Source organism: Copadichromis virginalis, linkage group LG12, assembly GCF_057382275.1.
Source record: "Copadichromis virginalis isolate Kocher_CV1m ecotype Utaka linkage group LG12, C_Virginalis_male_GT1.1, whole genome shotgun sequence".
In the NCBI taxonomy this organism is placed as follows: Eukaryota; Metazoa; Chordata; class Actinopteri; order Cichliformes; family Cichlidae; genus Copadichromis; species Copadichromis virginalis.
In genome coordinates, this window is record NC_140629.1 from 23,282,675 (window position 1) to 23,298,195 (window position 15,521).

Here is a 15,521-nt window from a genome sequence, read left to right on the forward strand (position 1 = left end):
ACCTCATGATGCTTAATCGACGTAATCAACTTTAATTTGATGCAGGGTGAAAAAAAATGCACAGAAATGAATTATTTTTCAAGAATAATTAAATAGATTCAACATCTTTCTTCAACAAAATTGCAGACTGCACAGATGGTACCTTCCCAAAGGAAAAAGTACTGTAGCGGGTCAGGGCTGTTCGGGGTTCTGTTTTTACAGTTATGTTTTGTTTATGTTACCATAGTGACGGGTGACGCCCTCTCGCTGCGACGGTGTGTCCTTCCGGGGTCAGAGGGCGCCCTGCGTGTTGTTGTTGTTGTTGCTGTGCTGTGCTGTGCTGTTGCCGCGCTGAGCAGTTAGCTAGTGGCAGTGTTCTCCTGGCAGATGTAAATAAATGGCTGTGCTCCCTGGCTAAGAGGGCGGGGGAGCAAGACCGAACGGAATTCTGTCTCCTCCTTTTATGAGCTCGCCACAGTACTATAGCTTACTAGGGTATATTAGACTTAATAGTTACTACACTCAACAAAAATATAAACGCAACACCTTTGTTACTGCTCCCATTCCCCATGGGATGGACGTAGAGACCTAAAATTCATTCCAGATACACAATATAACCATCCCTCCCAAACAGTGGTCACAAATCAGTCCAAATGTGTGGTAGTGGGCACATCTGCCATATTGAGATAATCCATCCCACCTCACAGGTGTGCCACATCAGGATGCTGATCTGACATCATGAGTAGTGCACAGGTGTACCTCAGACTGCCCACAACAAAAGGCCACCCTGGAATGTGCAGTTTTTTGCGCTATTGGGGGTCTGGGGACCCAGAACCGGTCAGTATCTGGTGTGACCACCATTTGCCTCATGCAGTGCAACACATCGTCGCATGGAGTCTATCAGATTGTCAATTGTGGCCTGTGGAATGTTGGTCCACTCCACTTCAATGGCTGTGCGAGGTTGTTGGATATTCGTGGGAACTGGTACACGCTGTCGTATACGCCGGTCAAGCACATCCCGAACATGCTCAATGGGTGACATGTCCGGTGAGTATGCTGGCCATGCAAGAACTGGGACATTCTCAGCTGCCATCTGCCCTGAACAATGTGAACCATGATTCATCCGTGAAGCGCACACCTCTCCAACGTGCCAGACGCCATCGAATGTGAGCATTTGCCCACACAAGTCTGTTACGGCGACGAGCTGGAGTCAGGTCAAGACCCCGATGAGGACGACGGGCATGCAGTTGAGCGTCCCTGAGACGGTTTCTGACAGTTTGTGCAGAAATTGTTTGGTTGTGCAAACCAATTGTTCCAGCAGCTGTCTGGGTGGCTGGTCTCAGACGATCTTGGAGGTGAACCTGCTGGATGTGGAGGTCCTGGGCTGGTGTGGTTACACGAGGTCTGCGGTTGTGAGGCCGGTTGGATGTGCTGCCATATTCTCTGAAACGCCTGTGGAGACGGCTTATGGTTGAGAAATGAACATTCAATGCATGGGCGACAGATCTGGTTGACATTCCTGCTGTCAGCATGCCAATTGCACGCTCCCTCATTGCTTGTGGCATCTGTGGCATTTTGCTGTGAGACAAAACTGCACATTCCAGGGTGGCCTTTTGTTGTGGGCAGTCTGAGGTACACCTGTGCACTACTCATGATGTCAGATCAGCATCCTGATGTGGCACACCTGTGAGGTGGGATGGATTATCTCAATATGGCAGATGTGCCCACTACCACACATTTGGACTGATTTGTGACCACTGTTTGGGAGGGATGGTTATATTGTGTATCTGGAATGAATTTTAGGTCTCTACGTCCATCCCATGGGGAATGGGAGCAAAAACAAAAGTGTTGCATTTATATTTTTGTTCAGTGTATATACAGTAATGGACTTCTATACATTTTACATCAGATTAAAACTTTGGGTGTAAGATTCGGATAATTATTTATTAAAAGCTAGACATTTTAAATGAGAATAAGAAAGAAAAGTATGTCTTTGTGCCCCCTTTTCCCTGTTCATGCCCTATCGGCCCCTCTGGCTAAACTTTGCTAGATCTGCCCCTGCACAGTTACCAGCCGTCAGCTACGTAGAAAAGGATCCTGGTGTAGAAAGTAATATTTACGGAAGCGTAGAGTTGCAACCCAGGCAAAAGAAAAATAGAAGTATATCACGTTATAACGTGAAAAGTTTATTGTTCTAACAAGATACATTTCATGTTTGTACAAAATAATATTTATATTGTACGAACGTGATAATTTTATTGTACGAACGTGATAATTATGTATATTGTAATAACGTGATATTATGTTGTACAATCATATGACCCCCTATGAGCAAGCACTTTGGCGACAGTGGGAAGGAAAAACTCCCTTTTAACAGGAAGAAACCTCCGGCAGAACCAGGCTCGGGGAGGGGCGGCCATCTGCTGCGACCGGTTGGGGTGAGAGAAGGAAGACAGGATAAAGACATGCTGTGGAAGAGAGACAGAGGTTAAAAATGACTCCAAGGTTCCTCACAGCGTTACTGGAGGCCAAGGTAATGCCATCCAGAGTAAGAATCTGGTTAGATACCATATTTCTAAGATTTTCAGGGCCGAGTACAATAACCTCAGTTTTATCTGAATTAAGAAGCAGAAAGTTAGCGGCCATCCAGGTCTTTATGTCTTTAAGACATTCCTGCAGTTTAACTAATTGGTGTGTGTTATCTGGCTTCATGGACAGATAGAGCTGGGTGTCATCAGCATAGCAGTGAAAATGTATGCTATGTCTTCTAATGATACTGCCTAAGGGAAGCATGTATAATGTAAACAGAATTGGTCCTAGCACTGAACCCTGTGGAACTCCATAATTAACCTCAGTGTGTGAAGAGGACTCTCCATTTACATGCACAAATTGGAGTCTATTAGATAGATATGATACAAACCACTGCAGTGCAGTACCTGTAATACCTACACCATGTTCTAATCGCTCTAATAGGATATTATGGTGAACAGTATCGAACGCTGCACTGAGGTCTTGCAGGACAAGCACAGAGATGAGTCCACTGTCAGAGGCCATAAGAAGATCATTTGTAACCTTCACTAAAGCTGTTTCTGTGCTGTGATGAGCTCTGAAACCTGACTGAAACTCTTCAAATAAGCCATTCCTCTGCAGATGATCTGTTAGCTGTTTGACAACTACTCTTTCAAGGATTTTTGATATGAAAGGAAGGTTGGAGATTGGCCTATAATTAGCTAAGACTGCTGGGTCTAGAGATGGCTTTTTGAGTAAAGGTTTAACTACAGCCAGCTTGAAGGCCTGTGGTACATAGTCGATTATTAGAGATAGGTTGATCATATTTAAGATCGAAGAATTAATTAATGGCAGGACTTCTTTGAGCAGTTTTGTAGGAATGGGGTCTAAAAGACACGTTGATGGTTTGGAGGAAGTAATTAGTGAAGTTAACTCAGAAAGATCAATTGGAGAAAAAGAGTCTAACTTAACATCAATGGTACTAAGAGTAGCTGTAGATAATATTACATCTGTGGGATGATTATTGGTAATTTTTTCTCTAATGATAAAAATTTTATTTGTGAAGAAGTTCATGAAGTCGTTACTAGTTAACGTTAAAGGGATTGTTGGCTCAAAAGAGCTCTGACTTTTTGTCAGCCTGGCTACAGTGCTGAAGAAAAACTTGGGGTTGTTCTTATTTTCTTCAATCAGTGATGAATAGTAAGATGTTCTGGCTTTGCGGAGGGCTTTCTTATAAAGCAGCAAACTATTTCTCCAGGCTAAATGATAATCCTCTAAATTTGTGACACGCCATTTCCTCTCCAGATTACGAGTCATCTGCTTTAGGGTACGTGTTTGAGAATTATACCACGGAGTCAGGTACTTCTGATTAGAGACCTTAGTTTTCACAGGAGCTACAGTATCCAGAGTCGTACGTAGTGAGGAGGTGAAATTATTAACAAGATAATCGACCTCTGTTGGGGTAGCGTTCAGATAGCTGCTCTGCTCTGTGTTGGTACAGGGCATTGAAGATGTTAACATTGGGTGGATTATATTCTTAAACTTAGTTACAGCGCTTTCAGAAAGACATCTACTTTGATAAAATCTACTCTCCACCGCTGTGTAATCAATTATTGTAAATGTAAATGTTATCAGGAAATGATCAGACAGGAGAGGGTTTTCAGGAAACACTGTTAAATGTTCAGTTTCTATGCCATATGATAAAACAAAATCTAGAGTGTGATTGAAGTGGTGGGTGGGTTCTTTTACATTTTGAGAGAAACCAATTGAGTCTAATAACAGATTAAATGCCATGTTGAGGCTGTCATTTTTAGCATCTACATGGATGTTAAAATCACCCACAATAATTATTTTATCTGAGCTCAGAACTAAATTAGATATAAAGTCTGAGAAATCAGACAGAAACTCTGTGTAAGGCCCAGGTGGACGATAGATGATAACAAGTAAGACTGGTTTCTGAGTTTCACAGCTGGGGCGGACAATGTTAAGCATCATGCTTTCAAATACACTATAGATATTAAAATGAGTTATAATATGGTAATATATATAGTAGTAATATATTGCTATATAATAATATAATAATATATTATAACACTAACTGTTCCAACATTCATCCTCCCCTGTCTCTTCCAGCTCTTCAGTGTCTTTCCCAAGCACGTTATTTATTAAATCACCAAACATTAGCTACAGTTATTTTCGGTTTGTATTGACAGCTCTTACTTGTCTCATTTCTTAAGTACTTTCCCTCTGACAATATTCATATGTGAACAGCCACAAGTTTAGTTGTTTTAAAATTCAAACCAATCATTTTAGAGGTCTGGGAGTTTTGTCACCATTCTTTGCTGAATGAAACAAACCACAAGAGGGTGACTCAGGACCTATCCTTTAACAAACCAGGGCCCTTGTAGAACAGTTTTATAATCTGCAATTTAAAATGTAAACAGTATGATGTCTGGTATTTATTACAAAGTAATTTTTTTTTTTTTTAAATTTAGATTCAACATTTTAATATGAAAATACATTCAAATTGCAAAATACACTCAATGTATAGATCACAGAAAAACATATATTAAGGATCTACAATTTCACAACCCTCCCCCCAGCAATAGCAATGAAAATATTAGTAGTACTCTGTAAACTTTGCTGACATAAAGTGGAAAACTTGGTAACATAACATAATGTTTGGTTGTTGTTAACTGAGAACGCCTTGGTATTCCCCCGGATAAGCTGGAGGAGGTGGCTGGCGAGAGGGAGGTCTGGGCCTCTTTGCTTAGGCTGCTGTCCCCGCGACCCGGCCCTGGACAAAGCGGATGAGGATGGATGGATGGATGGATGGGTTGTTAACTGATTTTGGATGCACTGATACGAAAAACCAGTTCAGCCAGTTTTACATTGTTAAGAGATTCCCCTTATCTACTGTATAGCGCTGCTTTACATGTACATTACATAAATTCAAATGAATACTATTTTTATTAACAGGAAGATAACATGCTCTTTGATGGACTCATCTACCTCCTTCTCTATATAACAGATAAGCTCCCGCCCTGTTGTGACTCCAAGTTGTGACTCCAAGCAGTTAAAAATGGAGTGGATGGATTGATGGATGGATGGATCAAAAATAAAGGTATAAAATATTTAAGTTTATAATAGAAACAGGTTAGAGTCATACAATCCTTTTGTCCTGTTTTCAGATGTATTTACTGTGCGATGACAGTGGCATTTCTTTATGGTGGAGAGAGGAACCCTCTGGCGCTAAAGTGTATCTTTTCAGAATAAAAGCATGTTATTTCAATTAATAGTTGTATACTTATTCCTGCATGCTAGATAAGTTTCACTCTTGGAGTCAAGTCTGCATGGCAATAATACAATAATGGGCAGTTGCCCATTCTATAGAAAAAATATTTCTGTTTGCTATAAGCAAACACCTAACACTAACCCTTGCTATAAGACCTCCTCAGTATGTGGTTATTTAACACACTTTTTTGATGGCTACAGAACCTGAAGTGTGGAAAAGGTTTGTCTGTTTAAAACATTTTTACTCTGAAAAAGGCTGACAGGAAGTCTTCAGTTGGCAGGTGTCTCACCTGTAGGCTCCTTTTAGACCTGAAGAACAAAAAGGTGCCAGGCACGCTTGACACATGGGAAAACTTAGAAGGAGTGCTAGAGCAAACTATAAATATAACATAAAAAGGATTGTCTGTGACAAGAAAAATCCCAGGTAGGAAGTATTCCCCATTTTCCTTTTCCTTTTGTATGTTGCCTAAAACTATTGAATTTAAAGTTTAATGTTAGTTGTTGTTCTAAATCCAAGATTTTTCAGTATTGCTCCAGATTAAATTAAATACACTTTTATCAAACTTTTAAAATGGAAATGTTGAATATCAGCTCACAGATTTAGTTTTGAAAATAAACTAAAAGAAGAATTTACATTTAAGTCAAGTCAAGGACATTTTAAACAACTTTAAACAGCCTTAGTTAAACGAAGTGCTGTACAGGATGTACAAAAATAAACTATACATAACATTAACTAAATCTTCTGCTTTGCAAACCTACGGTAAGTGCTCTGACAGGAGTCCAGAGTTTTTGATACTCTTTAAAACAAGTAAAAACATTTTCTAATGTAATCACACCATTTCTTTCCTGTCAAGAGGAGAGCTGCTGCTGATGGCTGATTAGTTCAGATTTAGCCAGTTTACGTCTAATTATGATTGTATATCTCTAAGAAAGTTCACCAGTGCCTGAATAGAAGCATAGGTGTTGATTTGCATAGGTAAATATATCAGTAGTCATCTGCACAGCAATGAAAGCAGATATTATGCCTTTCAGAAACTGACCCCGAGGGAAGCATATAAAAAGAAGCGAATGGGGGAAAAGCTTAGTTTTACAGGCCTATACTAGAAGAAGAAAGAAGAGAAAAGAAAGAAGAAACGATGAACACTTTTATCTACAAATAGTAGAAAATATTTAAAAAACCAAAATGTTTATCTGAAATAGAATACGTGGCATATCTTTTTCCTCTGAGTCATTTCTGGTTGCAGAAATGTTAGTAAAATAGTGAATAGAATGTAGTTGCAGAACAAAGTTTAGCATTTTTGCTATTTTGTGTTACGAAATTCAAAAAGGATATGTTAGGTGAAAATAAAACATACAGTTCTATTTAATACTTCACAAATGCTCGAAAAAGGGAAAGAAAGCTGCTCACTGACTTTCTGTAGGAAAAACATCTTAGAGCTCATATTAGAGCTCAACCACCAAGTGTGGTTCAATTTCTTACTCTTAAAACCCCCAAATTACTATCCAAAATATACAGAATGCTTTCTAAAACAGATGAATCAATATCACTTCCTATTGCAAAATGGGAAGCGGATTTATCAGTTAACTTAGACCTAAACTTCTGGTCTCAGATTTGCTTAAAAACCTTTCATCTAATTAGAAATCCCAGTCTTCAATTAATTCAATACAAAATATTACATAGAGTGCACTATACAGGTCATCGGATGTTCAAGATGGGCTTTACGTCTACCAACAACTGCTCACACTGCCAAACCAATTTACCGGACAATTATATCCACGCTCTTTGGTTCTGTCCACCAGTTCAGAAGTTTTGGCGCGAAATATGTGAAGACTTATCAAAGTGTCTGAAATGTAACATTCCAACTTCCCCCTTAGTGTGTTTGTTGGGCAGCTTAGATAATGTCACTTCAGAAAAGAATATCGCCCATATGGTTTTCACTGCCCTATGCATAGCCAAGAAAACAGTCCTCATGAACTGGAAACATAAAAATAATCTTAATTCTAACCAATATAGAAATTATCTATTAGATTACATTAGTCTTGATACAGCCTCTGCCACCTCATCAGATCAATTGCTCTGGGCTCCTTTGATCAGCTCCATCACCTAGTGGGGGTGGAGGGGTCTTAGTTTGGTCCCGCCTTCACTGTTGTGATTGGTGTGGGGGTAGGGACAGGCCTAGGGCGTCGGGGGGTTCCCCGGAGGCATCTTCCTTGGGGGGCTCAACCCGGGGTAGCGGTCATGTCCGGTTAGGGGCTCTGTTGGCTCTCAGGTGACTGTTTCCTCGTGGCTGCGTGCAGCGGGGCTAGGGGAGGGTCTGTGCTGACGGACGTGGGTTACTGACCTGGTAGCCTGGCTGCCCCTGGGTGGGTCCGGGATGGGCTTGAGGTTCTGGGGGCGCTCCGTCTCTGGGCTGGGGCCCTGGCCGGGCCTCGGGGGCTTGGGTCCTGGTTGGTGTGTTGCCGGGGTTGTGGGCGGGTGGGTGCATGGGGGCCCAGCCCTGGCGCAGGGTGCCGCCGGTGCGTCGAGCCACCTGGGGGGCTCTTCAACTGGTGGGGGAGATTGTCACATCTTGCAGGAGCTTTCCTCTTCTCAGGAACTCTCTCTGCAGGAAGGGGAGATACAGGAGAGGTGGAGGAAGATCTCAGCCTGGGTGTCTATTGTCCTATGTAGTGTGGAAGATGAGTGGATGGTGGGGTGGGTGCAGTTTTCTCTGTGGTGGGGTTGGGTGGACTGTCCCGGGTTCTGTGGGGCCGGGAGGCGCTGCTGCACTGGGCCCTGGTCTGGATGGGCCTGGGCCCCCTTTCCCTGGCGGGTCGCGGAGTATGGGGGTGCCTACTGGGGTCAGCGGGGGAGCTGGCCCCAGGGAGGGGTCACTTGCCCCTCCTTTCCTTCCCTTCCCATCTCCAGCTGCCTCCCTCTTCCCGCTCCACCACAACCACCCACACATGCAGGGCCTTGGAGTAGGGGTGTGTCACCAGGGTGCAGAGGAGGCTACCCCCCCCCCCCCCCCTGTCCCCTTCTGGCTGCCTCTACCTCAATTTTATCCCACAACTTAGACATTCACATTACTCACTCTCATTACACATACATACATGATCTTGGGGGTGGGCACGCTACACGGACTCCAAAAGCCCATCAGGGTGTACACCTCACCCCTGGCGTTGTTGCCCACCCCTCAATTTTAAATACACGTAGACATTGAGGGCTAGCAGGAGGGACTATGCGCTTACCTGCTGCTCTCTGGCAGGTAGCTCCATGCCCTCCTGGGTTTTAAATGCACCTTAGAACACACATGCATCAACACTACAATGAGCGGGTGGAGGGAGGTTTGGAGTCTTCTCCCACCCCCATTCTCTGCGGCCTGCTGGAGCGGGGAGGCTAGGAGGAGGTGTTGGCCGTCCGACTGCGGTCTGGAGTGTGGGGCCTCCCTGCTGCTGCGGAGTCGGGGCGGTCTGCCTCTCCCCACCGCAGGGAAAAGGGTAACACCACCTGGGTCTGGGTGCAGTTCCCCCCTCCAGGGGCAAGGGTACCTAGACCCGGTTCGTAGAGTACGCTTGGGGAGTGTGATCGTGTGTACAGCGTCTCTTCATGTCTGTCTCCACGTTGGTTGAGTGTGGAGTAAGTGCATATGAGAGCATGAGGGTGGGAATGGATGTTTGTGTCTGTGTGTGCCTGTATGTCTGTGTCTATATGTCAGGTTGGGTGTCAGGCGCCACCTCTCCGGGGACATCTCAGGCCCTCCAAGGTTTGGAGGTCTATCTCCACCCACCACCACTTCCCCTGCCAGTGGCGGACTCCCTCAGACATCGGTGCGTTGGTGGTTCTTTGTGTCTGGGGATGGGCATCCAGGTACACACTGGCTCACTCCTTGGTGGCCGCTTATCGGGGCCTGGAGCCTGGGGCTCGCTCGGGCCACTTCGGAGGTGGGGTGCCCCCGGCCTCTCGGCCTGGGGCTCGGTCACTCAGGCGCTGCTGGCTGCCGGCGGAGCTCACGGGCGCGTCACTGCAACCCCCCCTGGCTTCTGCTCCGCGGCTGCTGAGTGAACCCTCATCTGGGACTCTCCTCAGCTCTTTCTGGGACAGTGGTGCGGCTGCCCCTCTGTTGGTCTTCCTTGGTCTCTTGTGTTCTGGGGGCCTCTGGATGTCTGGAGTTTTGATCTCCTCCATACCTGCTTCATGCCCTGGAGGACGGGGCTGTGGCCCCCCCACACCCTCTAGCAGATCATTACATGAAGGAACCTTTTAAAAAAAACAAGCGCGTCCATGCTCACAGGTGTACACACGGGTGATCACACCCACAAACTACACCCTTTTTGGCTCCTACCTCAAACCACACAGTGTTTTCTGTTGATCTTATGTGCTGCACAATAATGTTTAATATTTAGTATTTACTGTCATATTCCCATATATCATTGTGATGTTGTTTATTCTATTACTCTTGTTCTCTTCTGCTTGTTTTCTTTTTTCTTTCTCAACAGTTGATCCAGGTGATCGATAGATGCATTTTCTTTTTCTTTTCTTTTTCTGCCCGTTCTGTTTGTTTTTGTTTTTTGCCCTTCTCCCTCTTCTCAGCTGTTTCTCTTTCCCTCTTTCTTTCTCCCCTTCTTTCCTCCAGTCAAGTCTGTCCCGTATTCAGCAAGTGAAAATAAAATAAACAATAAAAGGTGAATCAAATGGACCATTATGGCAAGGCTGGGATGGTCAATTTGGTAAAGTAAATCCATTGGGCATCTTTCTTTGCCTTTAGACAATAATTCTGATGGCAAAAGAGCCAAACGGGACAGGCAAAAAATAAATAAATAAATAAATAAAATAAGGAAAAATATCTTAGAGCTCATATTTTGCTCCCACACAAAACACAAACAACTTTTAAAAAGCTAAAATACATTTTTTTTATTGTTGTAAGTTGAAGTGTATTTCATTTGGATGCTATCTATCTTAATTTCATCTCTTCGTTCCAGGTTGTCATAATGGATGGACTGATCTGCCCCTTATCATAAATTCTTATCAACATATCAACATATTAGCAAACATTAATCATTATATTTATTTTATGATTTCATAGATGTCTGTCTGACATTTTTTGCAGCTCTCACACACTTTAATATTGTTGTATTTCAGATTCTCCTCTTATTGTAAATAATGTGGTTCCTAAAACGAGGCTGGCGGCTACAATTATTACAGTTCATCGCTGTACTGGGATCACTATGGATGCTTTCACTACTTATTCCACTGAAAAGAGGTAGACGTACTGCCTACATTCTCAGGTATCAATGGCAAGAGTACACCAATATTGATGAGAGCCCAGAGAAAGTTTGCAACTGCTCAGCGATCCTGCAGGGAGAGAAGGAGGCATTGCTGAAAGCAAAATTACTGACCATCACCAAAGACTTCCAGAAGATTATTCAGATCTCTGATGAGTATTATATCAATGCAACCAAAGACTGCAGGTTTGTGCTTTAAATCACAGGTTTCACTAATTACCTCTTAGTAACGATTTAAATATATGGAATTTAAAAGCAACATTGCGTCTTCAAAATTTTGAATTTACAGTGAATTCAAGATGAGGAGGAAATATATAACTTTCCCATTAAGCAAGGAAGAAGAGGACTTTCCACTAGCTTACTCTATGGTTGTCCATCACAAGGTATGTTTTTTCTCTAATTTTGCAGTGGTCAAATTGGGAATTGATAAAATTCATAATGCTTAACATCTTTATTAGATTACATATACATATATATATATACTGTATATGCAACTTGAATAACAGATTCACCCAATCGCATTAAACTGTTTATTTGTCACACTGGTGATCTTGGTGTTTTATAATTTCATATTATAATGGATATGTCACATTTCTGCTTTAGTTTTGATCATTCATTAAATAACCGTTAAAGCGTTCAATAAACCAACCAGGCAAAAACATTTCTCAAAGAGAACTAAAGTGTTTTATCTTTAGGTGCAGAACTTTGAGCGACTACTGCGAGCTATCTACACACCTCAAAATATTTATTGTGTCCATGTGGACAAAAAAGCACCGGCCTCAGTCTTTATTGCCATCAATGCCATTACTTCCTGTTTCCCAAATGTGTTCATGGTCAGCAAGACTGTGGATGTGGTCTACGCTGGATGGACACGTGTACAGGCTGATCTTAACTGCATGGCTGATCTCTATAACACCAGTACAACATGGAAATACTTCATCAACCTCTGTGGTCAGGATTTCCCTCTAAAAACTAACTTGGAAATTGTGCAAGCTTTGCGTTCACTGAAAGGAGGTAACAGTTTGGAGTCTGAAGAAATGCCTCAAGGAAAGAAGAAGAGGGTGATGAATGTTTACCAAGTAGTTGATGGACAAATCCAGGTACTTCTTTTGGATATTTTTTATAATGTATGATGTAGCTATTATCAATTCTCTTTGCTATTCTAAAAACCTTCAACTCAGACTGACTCCCCATCATGTTAACTTTTCAATTGTCCCAGCCAATAGGAAAAACAAAGGATCCAGCTCCCTTCAATCTCCCTATACTATCAGGAAATGCCTACATTGTGGTCAACCGAGGTTACATTCGCAGTGTGTTGGAAGACAAGCGAATACAGGCCCTCATTGAGTGGGCCAAAGACACCTACAGTCCTGATGAGTTTCTGTGGGCAACAATACAACGAATGCCTGGTGTTCCTGGTTCAACATGGCCCAACCCTAAATTTGACATGACAGACATTAATGCAATTGCACGGATCGTGAAGTGGCAGTGGCACGAGGGGTCAGAGGATTCTCTGCAAGCAGCATACCCAGAATGTAAAGGCCATCATGTCAGATCAATATGTGTGTATGGTGCTGGAGACCTGCAGTGGTTGATTGAACAGCATCACCTTTTTGCCAATAAGTTTGATACAGACAGAGATCCCATTGCTATCTACTGCTTGGAGAAATATCTGAGACACAAGGCACTGACTGAGTTAGTTTAGGTGAAGTGTTAATTATCTATTATAAATGACAATTCTATTAGATACTAAAACTATAAACACATTCTTGGATAGCATTGGATCATAATTGTCATGTGGAGATAGATGTGTTATGAAAGTTGAGGATGTACGTAAAATATTAATTTCATTATAGGTTTTTTTTTTAAACTCTGCACGTCTTTTAATGTTTATTAAAAATTTAATTACCATTACCTATGTTTATATTTCAGCAGACAAACGTTACTAATCTAGCATGGCGTGTGAACGTTTCATAACCCAATGGAAAAACTCCTTGTGGCTTGCATAGATACAAATACGAAATATTATTAGTTTCGAAATATTCTGTAAATTCAATTTTATTTACATGACCTTAAATCACAATAACGGTTGCCAATATTATAGAAACAACCCCAACAATCAGATGACAGCCTAAGAGTGAGCTCATGGCAACATTTTTAACAGGAAGAAACAGCCTTAGGAAGGAGTGGCCAACAGCTACGTCTGATTAGGGTGTGAAAGGAAGGAGACAGAGACAGAGATTGAGAATGAATACCATGTACGCCATAAAGAAAGATGTACAAATAAATAAAAGTGATATGATCTAACCTAACTCTCTAAATAATAGACACAGTAAGAATAACTGTCTTGCATTCATGCATGCATACACACACACACACACGCACGCACATATGTTCAGTACTAGCACACTTCCCTGATTTTGGGTGTGCGTGTCAGAGTAATTTCAAACTAAAAGCATTACAAACAACTTCTGTTACAGAACAATACAACTCTGCTACTTTATTCTTACAGTGACATAAGGGGTGACAACACTGTAAACACTTAATATAAATATTGACTGAGGGTTAGGGAGTGCAACATAATGTGAAACATTGCTGTATATGAGTGACCCACACCTTCATAATTTCAGCTGGTGTCGTCAAAGTATTTGGATGTTCAAACACAAATGTAAGACAGCACACAAGAATTAATATAACAAAAAACATCACCAAATAACATACTGAATTTATTTTGTTTTTTAATTTCTGTATTACATGTATAAAGACAAATACTTCATCTATATTGAATTTTAATTAGTAAGTGGCATCAGGCAGATTGCTGACATAATTTAATTTAAAAATTATTCAATAAATTTCTTTAAACTAAATTACATCTCCTGTAAGCTTACTGTGCCTTCTGCTCATTTTTGTTGTTTTTTTAGATGGGATGGTGGTACTACTCAAGAGCATCACTGTGGCTTTTGAAAATGCGCTATTATAATAACCCAGAGTTAATTATCAATACATATTTGTTGTTAACACATGTTTGGTACAAGCCAATAACAAGACAATCTGAGCTGCATGGTTGAAATAAAAGATGAAGTAAAAGAAAACAAACGTGGAACATAATCAAGTGCTGAGAGTACTGTATTACAGTATAAAGCGTTTTCCTTCAGCACACCACAGTCTCTGCAACACAACCATAGTATTACTGTATATTCAACACGCTCAGATCTGAATTGGATTTTTCTATTTTTTTCTCTTCAGGGAGAAAAGAAGAAAGGCAGCAGCCAAATAACTTACAACACAGCTGAGGTCCCCTTGTGAGAGGGAAATAAAGAAGGAAAAGAAATGAATGAGACTTATTCACAGTAAAACATTGTCGCATGGGTGTGACTTATTTACAGACTGTTTGACTTAAACTGATTTTCACCATGTCAAAGAAATATTTGGTGAATGAGATGTCAAATTCAAAACTTTGAAAAAAAGTACGTTTTATATAGCAGGTCAGCAATAAATATGACATTTAATCAAAATACAGAAGGCTAATCTGTTGTGTTTGGATGTTGTATAGTCTGGAAAGGTTATGTAAAGCTGTTTAACATTACCATTAAATATCTTGGGTTCTACTATTACATCATCATCATCATCATCATCATCATTACAGATGAACTACTTCTCATGTTGGCATCCTGTTTGACTGGAACAAACACATTTTCTTTTTCCTCCTCCTCCTTCTTCTTCTTCTTCTTCTTCTAATGTGGACAAACATTTCCTGGTTTGAAATGGGAGCAGCTTTACTCTATTAAATGGAAGCAGTGGAATACTTACATATCACTTACTTTGGTGCTCTTTCCTGCAATTCTGTGTGGAGAGCAAAAGTAAGTGAGGCACTATACTGTCAGTAGATGTGGGAAAAAAACAGGATTAATTGACAAAAAGAAAAACAAGGTGAGAATTCAAGATCAAAGCAAGGTACTGCAGTACATGGGGTGTAACAGTTTTTCTAAAATGAGTCAATATTTGACACTTAAACAAGAGAATAGATAAGAAGTGGTGTTATGCGGTCTTTTACAGAAAGGCAAGCAGAGATGACAATATGCACACTAACAAACACTCCTTCATCCTTCATTTCCCTGTTTAACAAGATAACATTTTTAAAACAAGCCATTTTTGCTGTCTGTCTGTACTCTACGTGGACGTCTTTACTTTCCTGCACTCCTTCCTGCATGAAGAATGCTACAATAATATTACTACACCTCACCACACATAAAATTTTCAATTTAATTGCACATAAAATTTAGTGGCTGTCCTGTGAGGACCATATATCTATTGAAAAATTGTTGTTCATCAGCTCAGAAACACAGGCCTACATCTTGATTTTCAAAGAACATTAAAATATATGAAACCTTTTTTAAATCAGCTAAATCATCAAGTCCATTTGTTCACTTTATTAGTTTCGTTTGCAGTTATTTCATTAATATAATTCATTAATC

General features: G+C 41.2%; 1 protein-coding gene across 1 annotated transcript; it reads left to right on the top strand.

Annotated features, from left to right (window-relative positions):
* Nucleotides 1-5,553: 5,553 nt before the first annotated feature.
* Nucleotides 5,554-14,075, top strand: LOC146697070 (beta-1,3-galactosyl-O-glycosyl-glycoprotein beta-1,6-N-acetylglucosaminyltransferase-like). The gene is made up of 5 exons (XM_085475532.1): nucleotides 5,554-5,611; nucleotides 10,904-11,232; nucleotides 11,336-11,429; nucleotides 11,742-12,146; nucleotides 12,266-14,075. The coding sequence occupies exons 2-5, from the start codon at nucleotides 10,925-10,927 to the stop codon at nucleotides 12,749-12,751; spliced, it is 1,293 nt and encodes a 430-aa protein (XP_085331658.1). The 5' UTR covers nucleotides 5,554-5,611; nucleotides 10,904-10,924; the 3' UTR covers nucleotides 12,752-14,075.
* The last annotated feature ends 1,446 nt before the right edge of the window (nucleotides 14,076-15,521 follow it).